The sequence below is a fragment of the Astatotilapia calliptera genome, chromosome 15 (genome assembly GCF_900246225.1).
Source record: "Astatotilapia calliptera chromosome 15, fAstCal1.2, whole genome shotgun sequence".
Taxonomy (NCBI): domain Eukaryota; kingdom Metazoa; phylum Chordata; class Actinopteri; order Cichliformes; family Cichlidae; genus Astatotilapia; species Astatotilapia calliptera.
The window spans coordinates 33,164,163-33,185,102 of NC_039316.1; the positions used below are offsets into that span (position 1 = coordinate 33,164,163).

Consider the following 20,940-nt stretch of genomic DNA (forward strand, 5'->3'; position numbering starts at 1 on the left):
ATATTTGACCCTTGTGGATCAGAGAAAATTAAAATTCAATAAGTCATTAGAGATATAAGCAGTACAATCATTCTACTCTGGAAAAAGAACACTGCAAAGAATTAATTCAAAGCCCAAAATTACCACAACATTTATACCTGTGATGAGTTTATGTAAACGTCTGACCATCAATGATTCAATAAAGCATATCAAGATATTTTCTTATAGATCATTTTAATGAATGTTGAGAACAGTAAAATCTTAAAAATATATGCATCTCTCTATCAAATAAGGCAGTCTCTTAATGTTGCATATCTGCTTCATGTTCGACACAGTCAGAGAAGCTAATGTATGTGCATGTGAGGGGCTGGAAGTACATCACAATGACAGCCACAGACCCTTTGTCCTGATTCAGCGAGGTCCCCCTCTTCAAGCAAATTTACCTCAGGCACACTGGTGCCACACGACAGGCTGGAAGACTAATGAAGTACAGTGTTTCTGACGCTGCTCACCACTAAGTACGTAAGCAAAGTAAAAAAAGCATTACTGCATCTCAGCTACTGCCTGAAATGTAAATATGTGATAAATACAAATGAAGAGCTATTATCTATCCCTGTCATTTTAAAATCGCACTTTCATATTCAGATGTTCTTATTGTCCTAAAAACATGCAAAACTGATCCGGTTTGCAGCTTTCAGTGGTGTCACAACAGCATGTAACACACTTGCATAATATTTTCAGTTTGGCAAAAGCTCATGAAGTTTGAATACTGAAGAATTTTTGTCCAGGTGAAACAGGAAGTGCTCAGAGAAACACTGGCTGCTCTTGTCCTGTTAACAGTCGATACGTTGAAGCTGGCATCGTCTTCAGGTGGATCTGCACAGACAGAGAGAAGTCTCATTTTAAAGTGTAATGAACTTGATTATGTTATTGTGAATGTAAGCATTAGATTACGTCTCACCTCCCCTACAGCGTTTGTCAGAATCTGGATGATCTTATCATGGGGCGTTGCAACGACGCTCTGCCCGTTGATTTCAATGATGCGGTGCCCGACGCGGATTCCTCCTCTCTCTGCTATACCACCCCGCATCAGACTGCAAATCTACAACCCAAGGACAGAAAACTGCATGTTTATAGTTCAGAATAATTTACTTGTACCGAGTGCTACCGACCTTTTAATCCAAACACGTTAATCTCTTAAAGCTATCTGGTAAAAACACTGTTGTTCTATTGCTGGTTGCTGCAGGCTCAGCGCCAAGCTGAAGGGGTACATCACATAATGACAGATGTGAAATATGGATGCGGACGTACAATGCCATCTTCCACGCTGAAGCCCAGCTGAAATTTCGGATCTGGTCTCCTGATAATTGCCATGGTGACGGGAGGACAGTGGACGATGCTGAGCCTCACATACTTCTTGCTTTTCTGATCCTAAGTGGGGAAAAAAAGGTGAAACAACAAAAAGGGAGGCGCGATCCAGAGTTAGAGCAGTAAAACTTTACTGAGGAAAATATGCAAACTATTCACCCAAGTGTACCTTTTCACCAAAAGTTATTTCTTTTTGTAATAACTTTTGTGAACGTTTACGACATGTTTTCATCATTACAAGCCTAACATTGGACATTTTATTGGGGTCAAATTGAAGGAAAAGTATGTGCAGAAAGGTGAAACCAGGGATTGCAGCACAATAAGGGTTTTATCTTCATTACTTTAGTTTAATGATCAGTGGAGGCCAAAATTATAAAGGAAACTAAAGTTGATAAACTGCACAGCATTAAGTAACTATCGTATTGTGTCTTTGATTAAGTGTTTCAAAGGTATAAACTTCTGTCAACTCGAAACAACGAAAATGTTTGAAACACTGAATATCAGCAGCAAGTTTTGCTTTAACAGTTTAAGTTGACAGATGCTAATGTTGGTCCTGTGTGGACCTACAGTGCCACCTGGTGATCCTAACTTGCATATACAGCACAATAAAGGCATTTAATCTGCAGCACAATATGTTTCTTTTGTTGTTGTTGATGCCTTTCTTCTCATCTTTATTATGACCACTGAAATTTGAAGTTTGTGTCATTGTGTGTCCTACTTACGCGGATGATGTTCTGGCAGGTGGTGATGGGCAGACCCACGAGGCTTGTCCCATTGATGGACATGATGCGGTCCCCGATGCTGAGCTCACCACAGCGTTCAGCCGGGCCTCCGTGGAGGAGGTTGGCCACCACCACTGTGGGGAGGATAGAGCCCCAGCCCGACTCAACCACCGCCAGTCCCAAGATCTCCCCCGGAGCCTTGGTCATGATTACCTGATCCACAGACACAGAGAGACTTGTAATATATCAGTGGTTGTTTTAATCAGAGCTCTTTATTTTTTTGGCTTGTCTTTTTTTCTCTCCTGCAACACCTTCTATTAATAATTAGAACCACTAAAGGAAAGCCCCTGCACACTTCTAAACAACATGACGAGATAAGGAAATAATAGATGAGGTGCAGATAATATAAATAACAAACAGCTGTGCATATATAAAACACACACTTTGAAGTGTGAAGTCTGAAGCAAACTGCAGACCATCTTGTGATGGGATCACACCTGCTGATCCCATCACAAGCTGTCAGCAGTGTTGGTCAAGTTACTTGAAAAAAGTAATCAGTAACTAATTACTGATTACTCCCCCAAAAAGTAATCCCGTTACTTTACTGATTACTTATTTTCAAAAGTAATTAATTACTTAATTACTTAGTTACTTAGTTACTTTTTAAAAACACGATTTACAACCTGAAGAGGTGATAAAGTGATAGATCTTTCAGCCCAATTCTACTTTTTCTACATAATCCATCATACAAAATGTAATCAAATGGAAAAGTCTCTTTTTTTAACTTGTTTTATCAGTTTTAATCTTTTAACTTTATGCATCAAGCAAAACATTTAATTATATGCAACATTCTCTGACTTGAATAAATTAGTTTAACATTTAAACCTATTTTCTACACATTCCAGCACATAAAATAAAATATTTTTTGTGTTTTCACTCACTCTTTCAAACAGATGCAAGTAAAACACAGCAGAAAATAAATAAAGTCAAAGACTCAGCGGTCCTTTTGCTCTATTTTCACCTGTAAAGCAGGAGCAGGGTAGGCGGAGGTTTACCCTGGTGTAGGTGTGCTGCGGTCAGTTGAAGAATCCGCGCGAGTGTCTCTGTGAGTTTCCCATTACGTTGTAGCTACTCGGTGCTTGTTGGAAGTTTAGGGTTTTTTTTCGCTGTAAAAAGAAGTTTTCTTCCCACGCACGATGGACGCTAATGTTTTTGTCACTTTTTATGGAATCAAACTCAAAGTAAGGTCAGTACTTCCACGCTTTAAACGCTGCACGCTCATACTCTCTCCCGCACTCGATATATTATCCATTGTTGATCTGCACACAGCTGCTGTCACCAACGTGGCACTTGCTTACGTCACTGTCATGAGACATTCTCGCAAAAAAAATCACGGTTTTAGTAACGCAGTAACGCAGCGTTCCTACGGGAAAGTAACGGTAATCTAATTACCGATTTTGCAATAGTAATCCCTTACTTTACTCGTTACTTGAAAAAAGTAATCAGATTACAGTAACGCGTAACGCGTTACTGCCCATCTCTGGCTGTCAGACCATAATCACCCACAAACCCAGTCTTTGCTTTAAAACTCTGCTGCACACCTTTAAAGATTTGTGAATGCATCTTGCACGGTTCTGACTCTTGTGTTGAAAATACCTGTTCAAACAGGTATTTGCAAATTTGCCAAATCTACCTTTGTGCTACTTTAGGACAACATGATGACACATTTGGGCATTTTGATACATGATTTGCAGTAAAAGGGGGGCCTGCTTTGGAATAAATTGAACACGTTGGCTAATTAGTCACTGGTCTATCTCAGTGAAACTTTGAGCACCTTCAGCTCCACCTTTTAGTCAGTGCCACCATCTCAAAACCATACATCATAGCAGGTCTCCTTGTAAACGTTCCCTTTCACTCTTGCTGCTATCCTCCTGTCAAAAATCAGCCCTGACACTCGTCTCCACCTGCTCCACCCTGCCTGCACTCTCTCCTGGACCTTTAATTGGCTCTGTGTGCTGCCTTGGTTAGTCCTTTAACTACACAAGCCAAAATTATAAGTCAGCTGTATTTTGTGTGGGTGGCCTTGCAACCACAATCCCTCCTGCTTACTTCTCTGAGGTTTTGAGAGTCAGAGAAGTGGGCCAAGTCTCCGTTGTAGAGTTCCTGACTTTCCAGGTAGTCGCTGTACTCGCCGGGCCTCAGATCGCTGGCCTTGATACCGTTGGCCTGGAGGAACTGCTGGTAAGCCACTCCAAACGCCTGCCCGATAGCCTGGGCTATGATCTGAGCCTGCAAACAGGAGGAGACAGACAAAACTGAATCAGGGTTCAGCACTGTTGTTACAGTCATGTCTACTCTACATTTAAATGCTAGGGGCATTTGTTAAACAAATTTTTCCCTAGACTTTTCCTTAATCCTCCATTTAAATACTAACAAATCAAAGCAAATGTGTTCGTTTGTAAAGACAAGCAGCCAAAGGGTCATACAACTTGATACCAGAGCATCAACACAAAACACTATCTTTAATGCATTTTATCTGAATTTCTCTGAGAAGTTCTTGCTACACACACATATAGCATCTGCTGTAAACATGAGTTAATGAAAGTATTTTGAAATGATCTTAAACACGTTAAATAAGCTCAGTTTGAAAAAGCTCTGAGCAGACGCGGTCACAGCCTTCAGCATCCCAGAGCTAATTAGCTTCTAAAGGAAGCTCTTCCTCCCATTCAGTGTCGCCAACTGGGAAACTGGGACGAGAGCCAGACGGTTTTGACATTGAGGAGAACTCAGTGGTTGTCTGAGGAAGGAAACCAGGCCAGCCAAGCTGAAGCTGAAACTGCTGTCAGCAACCGACTTGGCAATTTAATAAGAGATGCAAGAGTGTGCAGGGCGGGAGATGCCAAGATACTGAACGCTACATCTATTTACATTATACTGCGCTGCCGTTTGAGTGAGGGTGTTCCGCAAGGACATGCGGTAACCAGTCTGTGGGCAAAAGTATGTGACTAGGAAATCTGGAAGAGTTCAAAGGGGCTCTGGGAGAGTCCAATGTCAATTTTAGCGATCTTAGACACATTTTAATGCCATATATTTCACCATGTACCTTATTTACTGCATGCTTAATGTGTTTAAACATGCAGTAACCATGCAGCAAAACTGTGTAATTAGAAATGAAAGACCAATATAACAATGAGGCCTGGCTGGACTTGTAAATGAGCTGTTTGGCCAGCAACCAAGCTTCCTGAAAAGCTCTGCTTGGAATCCAGAAATCAAAATATGAGTGCTAAGAAGGAAAGCATCATGCTGATTGCACACTTCTAGTATATGAACACCATATAAAACCCTCCAGTTGACTGACTCACATCCTCAGAGGAGAACACATGGCAGATCATCAAGCACTTCTTTGCAGATGATGACGAAGAGTTTGAGTCGGTGTCACCATCTTGCCCCTTACGTTTCCTTCGTGCCATCAAGACCACGATGTTGTCGATGTCAGCGATGTAAGAGATCATCTGCAGAGCGTGATCCATCATGGCTTCCTGCAAACAGGACATGACAGTGGTTAAGATAAGAAACAAAGACAGGGAGAGCGAGCACGAAGGTCTGGTTTGGAACCAGCATAGAGTTTAAACCTCCTGCAGATAGGTATTACTTAACATTTTTCCTCTTAGAAGCCTCTCTTGTTAAAGACATTTTTACAGAACTACAGGAATTATATGATAAAGATTGGTGTGTTTGAGAGAGCACATCCCAAAGGGAAGCCCAGGCCTTTATCAAAGTAAATTTGAAATTAAGGAAGTTCCTCATTCTGTGTCTTCAAGCAAAGCAGGATTGTCTGTGCACCCTCACCTCATCAAAACCATTTCTCCAGGCCAAATATGTTATCAAGTTAATGTACCAAACCACTGACCTAGCAGACAAACATACAGACCGAAGGCAAACCACAAACCAGGCGCCTAAGATTAATTCAGGACCGAAACTAACTTGGATGAGAATTCTGAAAAAATGAAAGTAAAGACTGTTGTTTGTTAACATGGAAGCTAGTGGAGCGTTCTTTACGTGAATCAGAAGTGCAATTTCCACAAATATTTGTCTTTGTTTTACATCAAAGTAATTTATAAATGCAATTTTCATTTTACTTTTTATGCCTCATCTGTGTCCTAAATGACAACTTTGGATAATAAACATATATCGCTTGGAAGTAAAAACACTGAATAAGAAAACCATTCATCTTCACATCCATCACTGCAGAATGGAGCAAATGCAAATGGAGCAATGACAGTAGATGACCTACTTCTACTCTCCTAACAATTCAGTAGAAAAAAAAAATAGCTTCTACTAGAGGCCTCATATTAAATCACCACCCAATTCTATATTAAGGATTCCTGCAGCGAGAGCTCAGCTTGAATATGAACATCAAGGAGTGCAATGCTGCTTTGTGTAATAAAAAGTCACCAGCTGTGTTGGGTATGTTTTCAGATGTTTACAACCTCAAGTCTGACAACTTTTTAACACATTTAGCTAAAGTTCATTCTCTCAGAGTACATTTAGGTTTTTGTCTTCATGTTCCATGAAGCCAAGAATCAACTGAGCTTTTGCTGAAATCCATCATTGGATTTTAGTGCTACCAGAGACATTTCCCCAAATGCTTTATGCTATAAGTTAAAGACTGTGCAGATTTAGGGTGGAACCCCAACAATCTGATGACCCCCTTGGCGACACTGGGAATGAAAAAATCCCTTTTACCAGGAAGAGACCTCCTCCGACAGGACAATGCTCAAGAAGGGGCGGCCAAACCAGAACGAAACAGAGAGACAGAAGACAAAACTAATGGCATGCAGTAGTGATGTATAAACAGGAGTGACAGGAGGCGAGAGGAAAATGCTCAGTGCATCAGCAGCGTTAACTAAGGGATGGTTCGGGGTCACCTGATCCATCATCAAACTATGAGCTTTAACAGTTTAAAGCCTGTTTCTGTCTCTCGAATCCAAACTGGGTGCTAATTCCACAGGACAGGAGCCTGGTAGGCCCCAGGTAGGTCTACAGTCTTAGAGAGAAGTGAGGTCTTATGATATGAGGAGATACAAGAGAGGAAAATGAATGTATGTGGTCAGATGAGTGCAGTACCTGCGTGTCAGTAGTGAGCACTTTGATTCTTTGAGTAGAAATGAACAGATCCACTTCTGTCATTGGTTGGGACTCTCCTTCTGGAGCCTAAAAGAACCACAGAAAACACTCTCATATTTAACCTTAGAGGACAGGTACACCACATGTCTATCCTTAACTTAATAATGACATCCCACCTACTTTAAAACAGGTATGTTTAATAAGAAAAAAAAATCCTTCACTACAACTATAAAACCAGATTTAACATCATCAACCAATGCATTGCACAGCCAGATCATGATAAAAGGTGCATATTTGGTTATTTTGTTTTTAAAGCACCTTTATTCGGTCCACAGCCTCCTGAGCCTGGGCCATACGAGCGTTTGTAGACGGGTTCCTCTCTGATTTGATCTGAGTGGAGCCAAGATACTTGGCACCAAAAATCACTCCATCCAAAAGGTCTTCAGGATCACAAGGACCAGGCACTAAAACATTAGCACATATTACATTAGATATTTGACAAATGTCAAATTTCAGTGAATAATAATAATAATAATAATAATAATAATAATAATAATAATAATAATAATAATAATAATAATAAGTGACTCACCATCTTTATATGAAGGCTGGTCATCAGCACTCTGCAAAGAAGGCACGCACAGCAAATTAGTGAATTTAAGTCCATGAAAAACTGAACGTGCTTCAGATAAGTTCAGTGATGGGTTAGCTGGTGGTAGGAAAAAAAAAGTATTCTGATTATCGTTTTAGTGTTGCTAAGAGACCAAAGACAGCTGAAGTCAGGACAGATGTGTGGTAGCTCTGGAAACCAGTGATGACTGTGTTATTTTTGACATTATATAGCTTCATTAATCAGCTGAAAAAAAATAAATAAAAAGCAAATATTGGATTAGTTAACTCATCATAACAAAAACGATGGATGACCAAACGTCTCCACCCTTATTATTAGTTTTAGTAACAGCACCAACCTGCTCGCTCTCTGCAGTAGCTTCTTCCTCTGGAGGCTGCTCTCCCAGCTTCATCCACACTGGCTCGGGATACTCATCATCAGGCAGTGAAGTGAGGGAGTCATCCCTGTGCCGTTGTTGCTGACCATTCCCATGATGCCTCCAGAACCTCTGTGCATCCTCCTGGCTGTAGGAAACTGACACCACGGCGTCCACGTCCCCTCTGTGTGGCAGAGAGGTAGGGCGGGGTGTTGCGCCTATCTCTGTGCACTGCAGCATCCCCAGCAGGTCTCTCTGGTGGCTTTCAGAGAAGAGCAGCCCTTTGGTTTCAGCGCTGTCCTCTTTTATTGAAGAAGGAGCACATGCTTCCAGCTCAGACCGCCTAGAGTAATGATGATTTGATGGCATCCGATGACTGGGATGCGGCTCTTCCTCCATTAGTTGGAGCTGACTGAGCAGGGTGTGGATATGCATATGGTCTTCATCATTTGATCTCCTTTCAGCAGCCTCCTCTTCACCTCTCTTGTTCTTGTGGAGATCAACATCCCCCAATGTCACCACTGCTTGATCTTCCTCTGCGTCCTTAAAGCCCTCAGCCCTCAATACTCCCGCACCTGCTTCAGCCTCGTCTGTCGATTTCGCCTCGACATCCTCAGCAGGCTGTTTAACGTTTCCGACAAGATCCAGCTGGTTCACGTCGACTGGAGTCAAAATGTTTTTCTCAACCAAAGGAAGCGATACTGACTCACCCAGATCTGCCTTGTCGAGACAGTCAGCTGAGGTGGGAAGGCTGGCATCATCCAGATCGTCTGCTGAACCAGCTTCGCTAGAGGTGTCTGACCTCCAGTCTAAAGGTGGAGGCTCGATCAGGTTGTACGAATCCAGATCCTCTGCCTCTGAACCTGGCAGAGCTACTGCAGCCAGACTGCTGACCTCAACCCCCGAGGCTCCATGAACAGGAACCGGATCACACAGCAGGGAGTCTGTAGATGCAGGGAGGCAGTCTGAGTCCATTCTGTAAGAAAGCCTGTCAGAGAAAAACTGGCATTACTGAGCTGAACAACTGGTGAAGTCAGAGATTTTAAGCCAAACTGAGCAAGCGCCTATCCCCATGCAGTTTTCCACACACAGGAGTGGATAATGGCACGTTGTTGAACCTGGTTATTAAAAAGCTGGAGGGAAAAGATGCTCATGCACGATTACTGCTTGTTGATTTTTCTTCAGCCTTCAATACAATTGAGCCTCATATTTGAATCAGAAAGCTTTTAGAACAGTTTGATTACAATAAAAATCTAAATTATTGATTTTTTTTTTTTTACTTAAAGAGTCTGGCTGGCTCCATATTTATCTTTTTATCCTGTACACAAATATTGATCAAAGCAGATCTAAGATGAGGGTCATTTTAGAGAGTGCAGACGACTCAGTTATTGTCAGTCCGCTCCAGGATGACGACAAGTCGCACCTTTAATTAAACATATCTAAGATATGTCACTGACTCTAAGAAATGCACTCCTGTACAAGAGGTCACATCCATTAAGGGTCAGATGGTGGAACATGTTCAGTGTTATAAATATCTTGGAACAGTAGGTGAATTTCAAAGCAAATTAAGAAAGCTTTATCATTTCTACACTGATAGAATCATTATGACTTTATTTTTAATGTGCTCTTATTGCAATCTGCTTTATCCTTGTCTTGGCTCGAGGTTTGTAAAGGACAGAAGTGGTCCAACATGCTGACTGGTGAACCACAGCATCCCTGAACACCAGACACTTACAGTGGTTCGCCGATTTAATTTTTCTTGACGAATCGTACCCTTTCCATTGTAAGTTTCAGTTCTTCCTTCTTGATGATAGTTTTGTGTAAAACGACCATGTTTAAAAATAGCTTTGTTCCAGAAGCCATCACTCAGAAGAACAAATCATAGCGTTGTTACTTTGTGGGGTACATGGTGCTCAAAATTATTATTAGCTCTTGCTTTCTGTATTTTGTACCTTGCTTATCTGTTGCTTCTCTCCATTAAAATACCTCATGACTGCAGAGCAGCTCTGCCTAACAATACAATAAAATTATGCCGAGCCTCAACCAGACTCACAATTCACATGAGCTACCTCCAAAACACCGTTATTAAATATCAGATCTACACAGTGTGTTTATAGTTTCCAGGCTGCATCAGCATGAATGCCTTAGCGAAAAAGTATGCACCATCTATGCACCCTCTTGTCCTCATTTACCCACAAACACCGAAATAGAAAAATCCGTCTCAGGCTTATAGAAAACATCATGCACTCGAAGAGCATGCAGGCCTATAGTGCAACATCCAACAGGCTCAGGGAGCACAGTCCTTCACATCCATGTATCTTAGAAATAAAAACTATCAAACAACTATAAATAACAACCATGTAATTTATTACACCATAAAGATTAGCATCATGGTAATATCAAAACACACCAAACCTAATTTAATAAATGCCATATTTATTAATTATGGTCCTTACTGGTAAAATGTTTTTAATAAACAAGACTCGGGACTCGTCAGCTACTATATTTAAGTCTTTCACTATATTTAACATGTACGTGATCCATCTGGCAGTGCCGTGCATTAAAGAAAAGTTTATGATCCCTCCTTCTTGTACAGATAAGCACACAGATCAGATCTTTTCGACGACGCATCTTTCATGGCGTGAATAATCCACCGTTAGATCAGATAATCATGGCATGTTATTAAAAACACTGGCGCGGTAGTGCAAACAACTGACAGCAGGGTAAAACACACAAACAAGCGAAAATTATTTTCAGGGTGCGAGAAAGACATGAGTTTGGCTAACCGAAGTTAGCAGTTGAAGCAGCCTCAGGCTAACAGCAAAGCTAGCATTTGCTTAACAGCAGCAGTACTAATATTTCAACACTTCAATCAAAATATGAGAGTACAAGCGGCTAAAAGAGAAGTTTTCACCTGATATTTTAAATCTCTGTCGCTCTCTTTGTGTCCACACTCAGACTCCCGTAGGTGCCACGACAGATGAGTTGACGTGGTTTGGAATTTGAACGTTTTCCAAAACTCTGGCTTCGTTTTATTCTTCATACTAATAATACCGACACTGTTAAATTCAGCAATGTCACATACTCCGAAGATGAGACACTTTTAGTGTTTAAAGCAGAGTTTGCTACTCATTGTTGCTGCTCCGTCAGTTGCCGACTGACAGCTTTTATTTATCGGCTGACTCTGTAGTCGTGCTGCGTTCACGTGCTACCGCAGCGTCTCACATCGCCACGAGATAGTTTGTTCTTCTTTTAGTTTCTTCTTCCTCTTTTGCAAATTGTGCAAGTCTACACAAATGACTGGACCACGAAGGGCTACAGTCAAATTTCTAAACAACTGATCACAAACAAACCGTGTACTTTAACCAAATTAAACACACGACACTTACAAAAACCTAACGACGTAGAAGTAATTGGAATATTATATGAATGTGTTTATAAATACAGTTTATGCAGTATTGGGGTCTAATGTGGCAGAATAAAATATTAATCTTATATGTAGGAGTGTAGTAGTTACAAACTCATTTATTTTATTGTTCTTTAGCACTTGAAAGCAACGCTCACCTACGCTGACGTCAACGGGATTTACGTTCAAGTCCCGCTCAATCAAACGTCGAATTTTTGATCGCGAAAAAAGGAAACTTACAATTATTTTACGTGCATTTGAGTTTATATTTCAAACGGATTTTACTTAAACCGGTCACATAAGAGACATCATGAAAAGCTATTGAATTCAAGTGCTTATCCCCCCCCCCCCCCACACACACACACACACAATTTGGCCCATAAATGAATGAAATTCTATACAAATGTATTTACAGGAGTGCCTGGCCTTTTGGGGTTAGACTGCTGCCACTTCTCAGATCCTGGTTAAGTGGCACAAAATAAAGGGATGGAAACTTCGCCCAAAATCTACCCCCACGAGAACTTGTGTACTTTATTAAATGATCTGAGAAGACAAACAATTTAACATTTTATTTTATTTCTTGAAAAACAGATAATTTTGTTCCCATGATATAAAATTATATTACATTTAAATTAGCAACACATTTCAGACACATTCTATTTCATTTCACCAGTCATACAAACATCATCGTTAGCGGACAAAACCACATTCAAACATTTGGACTTTCAGTGGTAACTGTGTGGTAATGTTTTTGTTTTTTGTTTTTTTTAATGAAACTGAGATATTTCTCCAGTTCTGTGACAGCTCTTCAATGCCTGGGAAACTCATTAACCAACCTGGTTGATACAGTGTGAACTCGAGGACGTAACGCGTTGGAAAAAAACAGATTTTAAAAATGACTGAATGCGGGACTGAAGTTGAAACAGCTCAGTCACCACATTCATAACACGCAATACTATATTCACAGTTTGTATGATTCTATGCTATATTCAAAGCCAGGTTCGTGGAGTGTGTCTTAAAGGCAATCATTTACAATCCCATTCCAGAGTGCAGACTGGGAGAGGCTCCAGCCTCCTGGTGAAACTGAGCTGGATAAGCAGTTAAGAAGCTGGGTGGACGTATTCCAGAGTGAAGCTGACCATTAAACAGGAACTTTAAGGCTATGTTACCACTGGTGTTTCCTCAAGAATCAAACTGTGACCTGCCTGACCTTTCTTCTGTTTTGATGATTCTTTAGACAAAATCATTAAAAACAAAAGACAAAGAAAAAAGTTTTACAGCAGAAGTTCCCTCTTGTTGACCTCAGGGTCGTTAGGGCTTGAATTTACTGCTGAACATGTTTAGTGTAGTGAAATGAACAGTAGAGCTTAATGATATTTCTCATGACTAAAATGTCCAAGTGTAAATCAAAAGCTACTAAATTGAATATGGGTTGGCAAATTCATCAAGAGATCTTTAATTACTCCTAATTAAGCACAAGTGCAGTGACTTTTTTTTGCTTTTAAAGCAGTAATAGGCCACAATTTAATTTATGTTCCTGTTGCTACAAGCTACAGGACTGCAGTTAATCTCCACAGACAGTCTGACTGGAGTCTAATCATTTTCCACTATTATCCATAAATCCGTCAGTCGTTTAGTGTTGCCATCTCTTCCTCACTCTGGTGAAGACTGTGTAGTGTCTGACTGATCACCGCTACCGGCATTCATCTGGATCAAACCAATCAGAGAGGACGTGGTGCCCATCAGCCCCACCAGCCAGTTAGGGAAACGTCCTGCCCACAGGAAGCCGGGCGGCATCCAGTGAATGGCGTTACTGAGGTCAGCCATGCTGCTGAGGATGGACAGCAGCTCCCCTCGCATCTGCCGGCGGAGCTGAGAGCGACTGCAGGAGAAAACGTGTGGTTTAACCTTTCATAACCGGTCAGTCCCTCTCTATGTTACTGTAACTGTGCTTAGAAACACACGAGACAACAGAAAGAAAACTGAATCAAATACCTGTTTCTGCCTTCGTGCCTCTTCTTCAGCTTCTTCCTCAGCAGCAGAAGAACTCGGAGCGATCTAAAGGACAAATGATTCACATCGTACATCAACTCACACTGCAAGGGTTTGATGTCTGCTTCAGTGCTCAGACTTAAAACATGCTTCACAGGTTTCTCTAAAAACTGCATGAAATAACAGATGAGATAAAAAAGAAAGAGGGTCTGGAAAATAAACAAAGCTCTAAGCTGAGGAAAAAAAGAGATGGGATAATGAAATTAAGGAGTTTCTGGTCATTATGTAAGTAGGACGTAGAAGTGCTTGACTTAATCTCTCTCTGACTTTCCTCTCACATCCCCCTCCCCTTTCAGTTCCCACTGAAGATTTATGGATTTGAAAAAGGCACAAATTCACCAGAAAAAGGGCTAACACAGAGAGACAGATACGGGCTGCTTGTCTATGCATGTTCTTTAAAGGAGCTCTGGCCAGCAGATGTCCTGCATATGTTACATTTACAGGTGCAGAAAAACTACATAAGACTCCTTCTTTCTGGCCTTTAAAAAACAAAAATAAGAAAAGCATGCCATAAAGGCAGCATTAGAAAAGTAATGTATGGATGTGAACAGGTGATCTCACCTGAGGATTCCCAGCAGCAGTGAGGTTCCCCACAGCACTGTGCTGAACAGCCACCACTTATCGGACTTCACTCTGATGAGCTCAGCGTCGGCGGCCCAGGCGATGTGTTCACAGGGGTAGTACAGCTGGTCCGCTACGTTGTTCAGCACGGATATCCAGCGCACGGCCGCGTCCTCCTCCTTGGAAAGACGTGCAACAAGCGTTACAGTGGGATTTACAGGCTAGCACAGAGTGATGCAGTGCATACGCTGTGTGAATCACCCCATTTCCAAACCCGTAGCTGTGGGAGTAGGCCAGCATGGAGAGGTCATCGAACAACCTGAGCACCGTCCTGCAGTGACTGAGCTGAGCAGAAAACAGCAGCAGGCTTTTCCCGAGCCGCTGGGACCGGACATCTGCCTCTGCTCTCCGGGAAAGAACTCCTCCAACCAGCTGGGATCCATAACACACTGTCCTGATCTGCAAAGAAGACAAACAGAGACTTGTGGGTAGCTTTTTATTATTATTATTATTTAAAATCAGAAAGGACATTTTATTGTCAGAGATTTAGTGAATGTGTGGACTTCAGGCAGACATACTTTACTAGGCTGATGCTTTAATTTTAACTAACACAGAGCATGTTTGCTCATTGCTCTTAAGTAATGTAACAACACCAAATATGAGCAGTTTCTATAGAACCACAGTCTAGTACTTACATATCAGTCTCCACTTGGCATCCACTTCGTAAGCGTGTAACCACTGTTTTTATTAATGGTTTATACCGAGTGAAACACTTTAAACAGATACAATGTGACCGAGTGAATACTCACGACTTTATCTCTGCCTCTGTAGGACTCCAGCAGCTGCACCAGAGACTCCAGACACCGCTGCATGTCTGCTCCGCTCTGTCGAAGCGCTGCTAGATTTATAAGAAAATCTATTAGGCCAACACCATCTCCAGTTAGATTTGCTGTTTTTGCTCGTGATCTGTTCCCCCAGCTGGACTTTGAAACAGGAAGCACCCAAAGCAGACTCAAGTAGAAGATCGTCGATTCAATCGAGCGTCTCCTTCGTCCGGCCAGGAGCTGGAATTGATTAAAAATAAATAAATAAATAAATAAATAAATAAATAAATAAATAAATAAATAAATAAATAAATGGTGTGTGTGGTGGGGTGGGGCTGCAGTGTTGGGAAGGTTACTTTTAAAATGTATTCCATTACAGAATACAGAATACATGCCCCAAAATGTATTCTGTAACCTATTCCGTTACGTTACTCAATGACAGTAACGTATTCTGAATACTTTGGATTACTTAATATATTGTGGCGAGTTCAGACAACGAGGAGACGGAGGTATCGTTTGGTCTTGCTTCCCGTGAGCTAGCCAGGGAGCACAGCCGTTTATTACATTTGCAGAAGAACACACTGCCACTAGCTAACTGCTCAGCGCGGCAACCACAACACACATAGGGCGCCCTCTGACCCCGGAAGGACACACCGTCGCAGCGAGAGGGCGTCACCCGTCACCATGGCAACATACACAAAACATAACTGTACAAGCAGAACCCCGAACAGCCCTGACCCGCTACAATATTATCATGCTTTTTACAACAACGTGAATGTACTATTGCTGTGTGATTTATTACTATTACTGAAGGTCCGCGACTCCGAACTGTAGTAAAGGGACCTCTGACTAATGCTGGGCTCACACTGTGCGATTTTTGGCCCATTTTGAGCCGACTTTTGAGTCGTGCGATCGTTTTGGCGATCGGCCCGATTTTGGCCTTCATCGTGCGTCGTGCATCGTGTAGTATACGTGGGGTAACGAGAAGCGATTGACACCTCACGACCAGCTCCCGATCATCAATCGCTTGGTCGTGAGGGTGTCACCGCAGTTTGCCACACTGCGCACGCGCAAACACAAATGTCAGCGAAAAAGACGGCGTAGCACGGCAGTGCAGCGTGTGATCTGGACACAAGCGATGGAGGCACAACCTGTAGAACCATCCGAGCCCTTTCGATGTGGCCTCACAAAATTATCACGACCACAACAACCGTGAAAATAGTTGGATCGACACTGCTGCTCAATCACAGCTGCCTGACCAATGTTTTTCATTAGCAATTTAGCAAAGTTGATGGTGGTGGTGTGTCTGTGTGAGTGAAAGACGGAGAGGGAGAGCGAACGACAGAATTTTTGTTATAACCTTCATTTTTATGGACGCACAGTGTGAGCACTCAGGTCGCATCAGAGCATCGGGCCGTATATTGTGAGACCCTGCATCGTGACCTATGAACTTCTAACCCCTGCGAGTCAATCGTACAGTTTGAGCAGGAGCTGAATCGCGCGACTGAAAAAATCGCACAGTGTAAGCCCAGCATAATACGGCGGGGTCCCTGTCGGCTGGTAGCCGAAAAATAGCTCTACTTTGTTGTGTGGGTCAACTTTTCTTGCGACAGACAGAGAGAGGCGTTGAAAGACTGCTCCAACGGAACTTGTTGTTTTCGGAGGAAAACACGAACACAGTGTACAGTCGAGTCTTAATAGCTTACTTACAACTGGGCTCGTCAGGCTCTCTTCTTGGCTGCAGTGGTTATTATTATATTTACATGCTTCCAGCTCCCGTTTTTGCTCGATGACTGCTCGTACCTTTCCACTCCCCTTTTTCTCCCTCCTAGCGCTCACAGACACATAATGTGTATGGCAGTCCATTCTCCCAGCAGCACGGACTACACTGAACATGATGCTACATTCTTTAGAGCTATGCTTGTAGCATTCTGCCTGTTAGCTTAGCACAACAACAACAACAACGAAAAGGCGCTCTCTCACCCAGGAAACACACAGTCGCAGAGAGAGAGAGCGTCGCCCTGTAACCATGGCAACCGTAACGCTGCCGCCTGGAACAAAAGAACGTAGCTGTCAAACAAAACCCAAACAGTCCTGACCCGCGACAAAATGAAACAGGAAAGTACCCCAGTGTATTCCATTTATTTCAACAAAGTAACTGTATTCTGAATACCACCTTTTTAAACGGTAACTGTAACGGAATACAGTTACTCATATTTTGTATTCTAAATACGTAACGGCGGTACATGTATTCCGTTACTCCCCAACACTGTGGGGCTGACACAATGTTATGCTGTGGATTAATGTCAAATGTAAATATACTAAATGTCTGCAAATATGCAAATCAAATTAAAATCATTTTCTTTAAAGTAGCACACTTAAGTAAAAGCAAGTACAACCACCACGAAACATTTAAACATATCTATCTATCTATCTATCTATCTATCTATCTATCTATCTATCTATCTATCTATCTATCTATCTATCTATCTATCTATCTATCTATCTATCTATCTATCTATCTATCTATCTATCTATCTGTGATATATTACAGTACTGTAATTATATTTTTGTTTCTGCGATGGTTAATCCACTTGCACGTGCAAGCTCTAATTGAAATTTTATTTTTAACGATAAAATATTATTATAGTTATTATCCATGAATTTTCAAATTTACAGTTTTACAAAAACCAACCAAACCAAAAAACCCCCAAAACAAAACGAAGAAGCGTGAAATAAAGTAAAGCACAACATTATTGCTGTTTTGATGAAGAAATTAAAGTTACTTACTTTCATTGCTGAACATTGTTAGGATGCCTGGGTCGTTGACCCAGGGTTTTGAGTTTATTGTGTTTTTCTCAGTCGCTTTGGTGCGTTTCTTAGAACACCATTAACATTTGCACAGCAGTTAGTGCATTTCCCAAAACAATTAGTGCAAACCGCAAAACCTAGTGGATAGCCTGCAAAAGCACGTCACATGCACAGAATTGATTATCCATACCTCAAAAGCAAGTATCCATGTCAATGAAACTGTCAGTGCCATCAAAATGAAAAGTCTTGACACCATCTTTATGAACAAGATAGTCAAATGGCATTGTCATGTTTCCACTATGACAGTTTATAATTTCAGTGTTTCCCATTGCAAAAACAATTGGTGACACCTGAAAATGCTGACGACAGCACTATGGCCTACCTGTACAGCCATCTGAAATGTGCAGTAAAGTTACTGTAGATGTTATGGGAGTCTTGGGAGTAACTGAGACACTGAATACGTACGTTTCACATTTCCATTGTGTAGAAGTGTTTGTAATCCTACAGAATTGTGCAAAAGAAAAATATGCTACAGTCACTTGTTCACTGTAGAATACATGTAAACATAAAATCACCCATTTGGTAGAGCTGTGCACTAATGTGAACAATAAACAGCACATGTAACAGTACAGTAAATCATTCTTGCACATCCAGACGTTCCTGTCTGTCTGGCCACATATTTTCATCTACATCACAACAGATGTTATCCCTCACAATGCAGCGAGGAAAGTATCTCCTGGAGTGGCGAATCCATCCTCTGCAGGACCCTGCTGTGATGTCGTCACATGCTGCATCCATGGCTGCTAGCAGGGCCATTTGCTCATGTGGATTTCATTTTTCTTGAGTACTCTGTCAATTGTTGAAATTGAAACAGATTCAATATTGCCAAATACCGTGTAATTCTCTATGACAGCGCTTTGTATGTCTCTCAGCTTTATTGCATTGTTTGCAATGACCATTGCACAAATGGCTTCTTCTTGCTGTGGGGTAAAAAGGGGCCCTCTTCCGCCTCCGCGAGGTTGTCTTACAATCCTATGTGGTGCAGAGTGAACTTTTTGTGAAATTGCAAATACAGTACAGTAACATGTGATGTGTCTGAGATGGCACAGTACAGTACAGTGTATTACTGTTTGCATACCTGTTTTCCCTACAGAATGTTTGAATGATTGAACTGACAGTAGTTCTTCCAATATTGGGTTGCACTCTTCGACCAGCCTCCTCCATGGTGTGGCCGTGATTGACAACATGGTCCACAATTGTAGCCCTTATTTCATTAGGAATCCGCCTATATCTGCCTCTTCTCCCTCTTCCCCTTCCCCTTCCTCCCCCCATCCTCACCCCTCTTCCACGGTGCTGACCTTCCATTTTGTGTCACAGAAGTGTAGAAATGGTACACACTAGCTCCTGCGCAGTTTATATATGCTTGCCAATTGGGGATTCACAGGATTCATCCATTATTGACAGTGAACAAGTTGTTTGTCATTGGTTACAACTAAACTTTCACACGCCTCCTCATGAGTGACAGCTGTAATTCACCTGAGATCAATTGTTCAATTTCGGAGACATTTCCAGGAACAATGATACAGAAAGGTATAGGATTTGCTTGACAGATGGCCAATATTTGGCATGTGATAACTAGTTCAACAATTTTGTGTGTGATGACTCAAGCAATGGATGTATGACTATTAGTTTTATTGGGAACGACTATTCAGCATCCATAGGTATGATTACTTTTGACTGACATGACATAAGCAAATGGAAATGTCAGAAAGCAGCAGGGAAATGTATGGAAGCAACTGATTCATGTCCAAAATCATTTGCAGTTTGTTCAGAGAGAGGAGAAATTGCTACTATGATGTGCACAAATGACTGAGTGTTGTGGAGGTTGAACTAATAGTTATGAGAATTTCAATTCTGATCTGAGAAACGCACCAAAGCGACTGAGAAAAACGGTATCATTTCTATTCTTTGGTTTCTTCGTTAGAGTTATGTCTTATGGTTTATGTCTCTGTGTAATCCTTAGTTGCTATATCCCCGTGTCCAGTCAGTGTCTGTCTGCCCTGGTACCATGTCTTTGTTCCCTTTGTTGCAGTGCCTGCATGTGAGTCTGTGTCTTTAGTTCAGTCTGTGTTATGTTTCCTGTTTTATTTTGAAGGTCTATGTCTGATGTTAATGTATCTGGTTTTGCTTCCTTTGTCTCGTTAGGCCTGATTTGCCCCAGCTGTGTTTCCCTCCTGTTACCTATTCCCTGATTGCTCCCTCTGTGTATTTAAGCCCTGTGTTTCTCTGTGTCTGTGTTGTGATCTACCCTTATCTAGCTGTGTGTTCTGTCTGTGTAAGTGTCTTTCTAGTTTTGCTACCCTTTTGAGTTCAGCATTAAAGCTGTGTTTTGAGTTACTCTCCGGAGTCTGCACTTTGGGTCCTTCTCCTGCCTTCACACATCCGTCACATAACAAACATGAAATTAGTAGTCTGATATCATGGTTGTCTTAAAGTCCAGCGGGCTGGCTTAGGGGATGAAAAAGTAAATTCAGTTTGTTATTAACTTCATAAATAGTGCTATCATTTTTACTTTAAGTTTTCTAAAGATTTCCAAAATATGGCTGTATTTTTATTTTATTAGCATGAGGAGGGATTTGTTTGTATGTTTGTTGTGACTGGGCTTTCCACATTTCTCTGTCTCAACCAGCACCAACAAAATGATAATAAAAATAAGAATAAATAAGAGCCACTGGTAGAAGCATTTGGACAGAAACTAAAAACTAAAGAACAAATATTCAGCCCAGACTGTAAGTATTTGGACATTTTGAATATTTTTGTTGTTCTTCAGTGTCTCTGCTTAAACACATGCATTGTTGACATAAATGATGAGCTTTAAATCAGTTTTGGAAGAACTTGAACGACTTCAAATACAGTTTAATATTTGTTAGTTTTTTTTTCAGCATTATGAATATTGTTGCATTAGGAGGGTTTAATTTAAAGAATAAATAAGTATCAGTACAAACTAAGCATTTCTTAATAAAAAGCAAACATCTATAAATATTTATGGTTTATGACTGTGGATGAAAGGAAAATAATTTTAGACGAGATGGACATAAACCTCA

At 41.3% G+C, this 20,940-nt stretch overlaps 2 protein-coding genes across 2 annotated transcripts; both read right to left on the minus strand.

Moving 5' to 3' along the window:
- Positions 1–194: 194 nt before the first annotated feature.
- On the minus strand, positions 195–11,417 carry LOC113006571 (amyloid-beta A4 precursor protein-binding family A member 3). Its single transcript, XM_026142621.1, has 11 exons — positions 11,097–11,417; positions 8,165–9,170; positions 7,789–7,819; positions 7,515–7,660; positions 7,197–7,283; positions 5,432–5,608; positions 4,179–4,358; positions 2,070–2,282; positions 1,291–1,410; positions 941–1,081; positions 195–855 (listed from the first exon to the last, which is right to left on the minus strand). The coding sequence occupies exons 2-11, from the start codon at positions 9,155–9,157 to the stop codon at positions 784–786; spliced, it is 2,160 nt and encodes a 719-aa protein (XP_025998406.1). The 5' UTR covers positions 9,158–9,170; positions 11,097–11,417; the 3' UTR covers positions 195–783.
- A 1,597-nt stretch (positions 11,418–13,014) lies between these two features.
- Positions 13,015–16,750, minus strand: pex11g (peroxisomal biogenesis factor 11 gamma). The gene is made up of 6 exons (XM_026142622.1): positions 16,736–16,750; positions 15,011–15,265; positions 14,463–14,660; positions 14,202–14,380; positions 13,584–13,646; positions 13,015–13,470 (listed from the first exon to the last, which is right to left on the minus strand). Exons 2-6 carry the CDS (start codon positions 15,071–15,073, stop codon positions 13,242–13,244), a joined length of 732 nt encoding a protein of 243 aa, XP_025998407.1. The 5' UTR covers positions 15,074–15,265; positions 16,736–16,750; the 3' UTR covers positions 13,015–13,241.
- Positions 16,751–20,940: the final 4,190 nt, after the last annotated feature.

Bases quoted from the DNA above. Each gene is read 5' to 3' on its own strand.
- LOC113006571 (XM_026142621.1), bottom strand. From the start codon at position 9,157: ATGGACTCAGACTGCCTCCCTGCATCTACAGACTCCCTGCTGTGTGAT. The intron at 5,609-7,196 runs GTACTGCACTCA...TCCTGTTTGCAG, and splicing joins TGCTCACTACTGACACGCAG to GAAGCCATGATGGATCACGC. The intron at 1,082-1,290 runs GTACGTCCGCAT...CTTGGGTTGTAG, and splicing joins TCAGCGTGGAAGATGGCATT to ATTTGCAGTCTGATGCGGGG.
- pex11g (XM_026142622.1), bottom strand. From the start codon at position 15,073: ATGCAGCGGTGTCTGGAGTCTCTGGTGCAGCTGCTGGAGTCCTACAGA. The intron at 14,661-15,010 runs GTGAGTATTCAC...TCTTCTTTGCAG, and splicing joins ACAGAGGCAGAGATAAAGTC to ATCAGGACAGTGTGTTATGG. The intron at 13,471-13,583 runs GTATTTGATTCA...TTTCTCCTGCAG, and splicing joins AGGCACGAAGGCAGAAACAG to TCGCTCTCAGCTCCGCCGGC.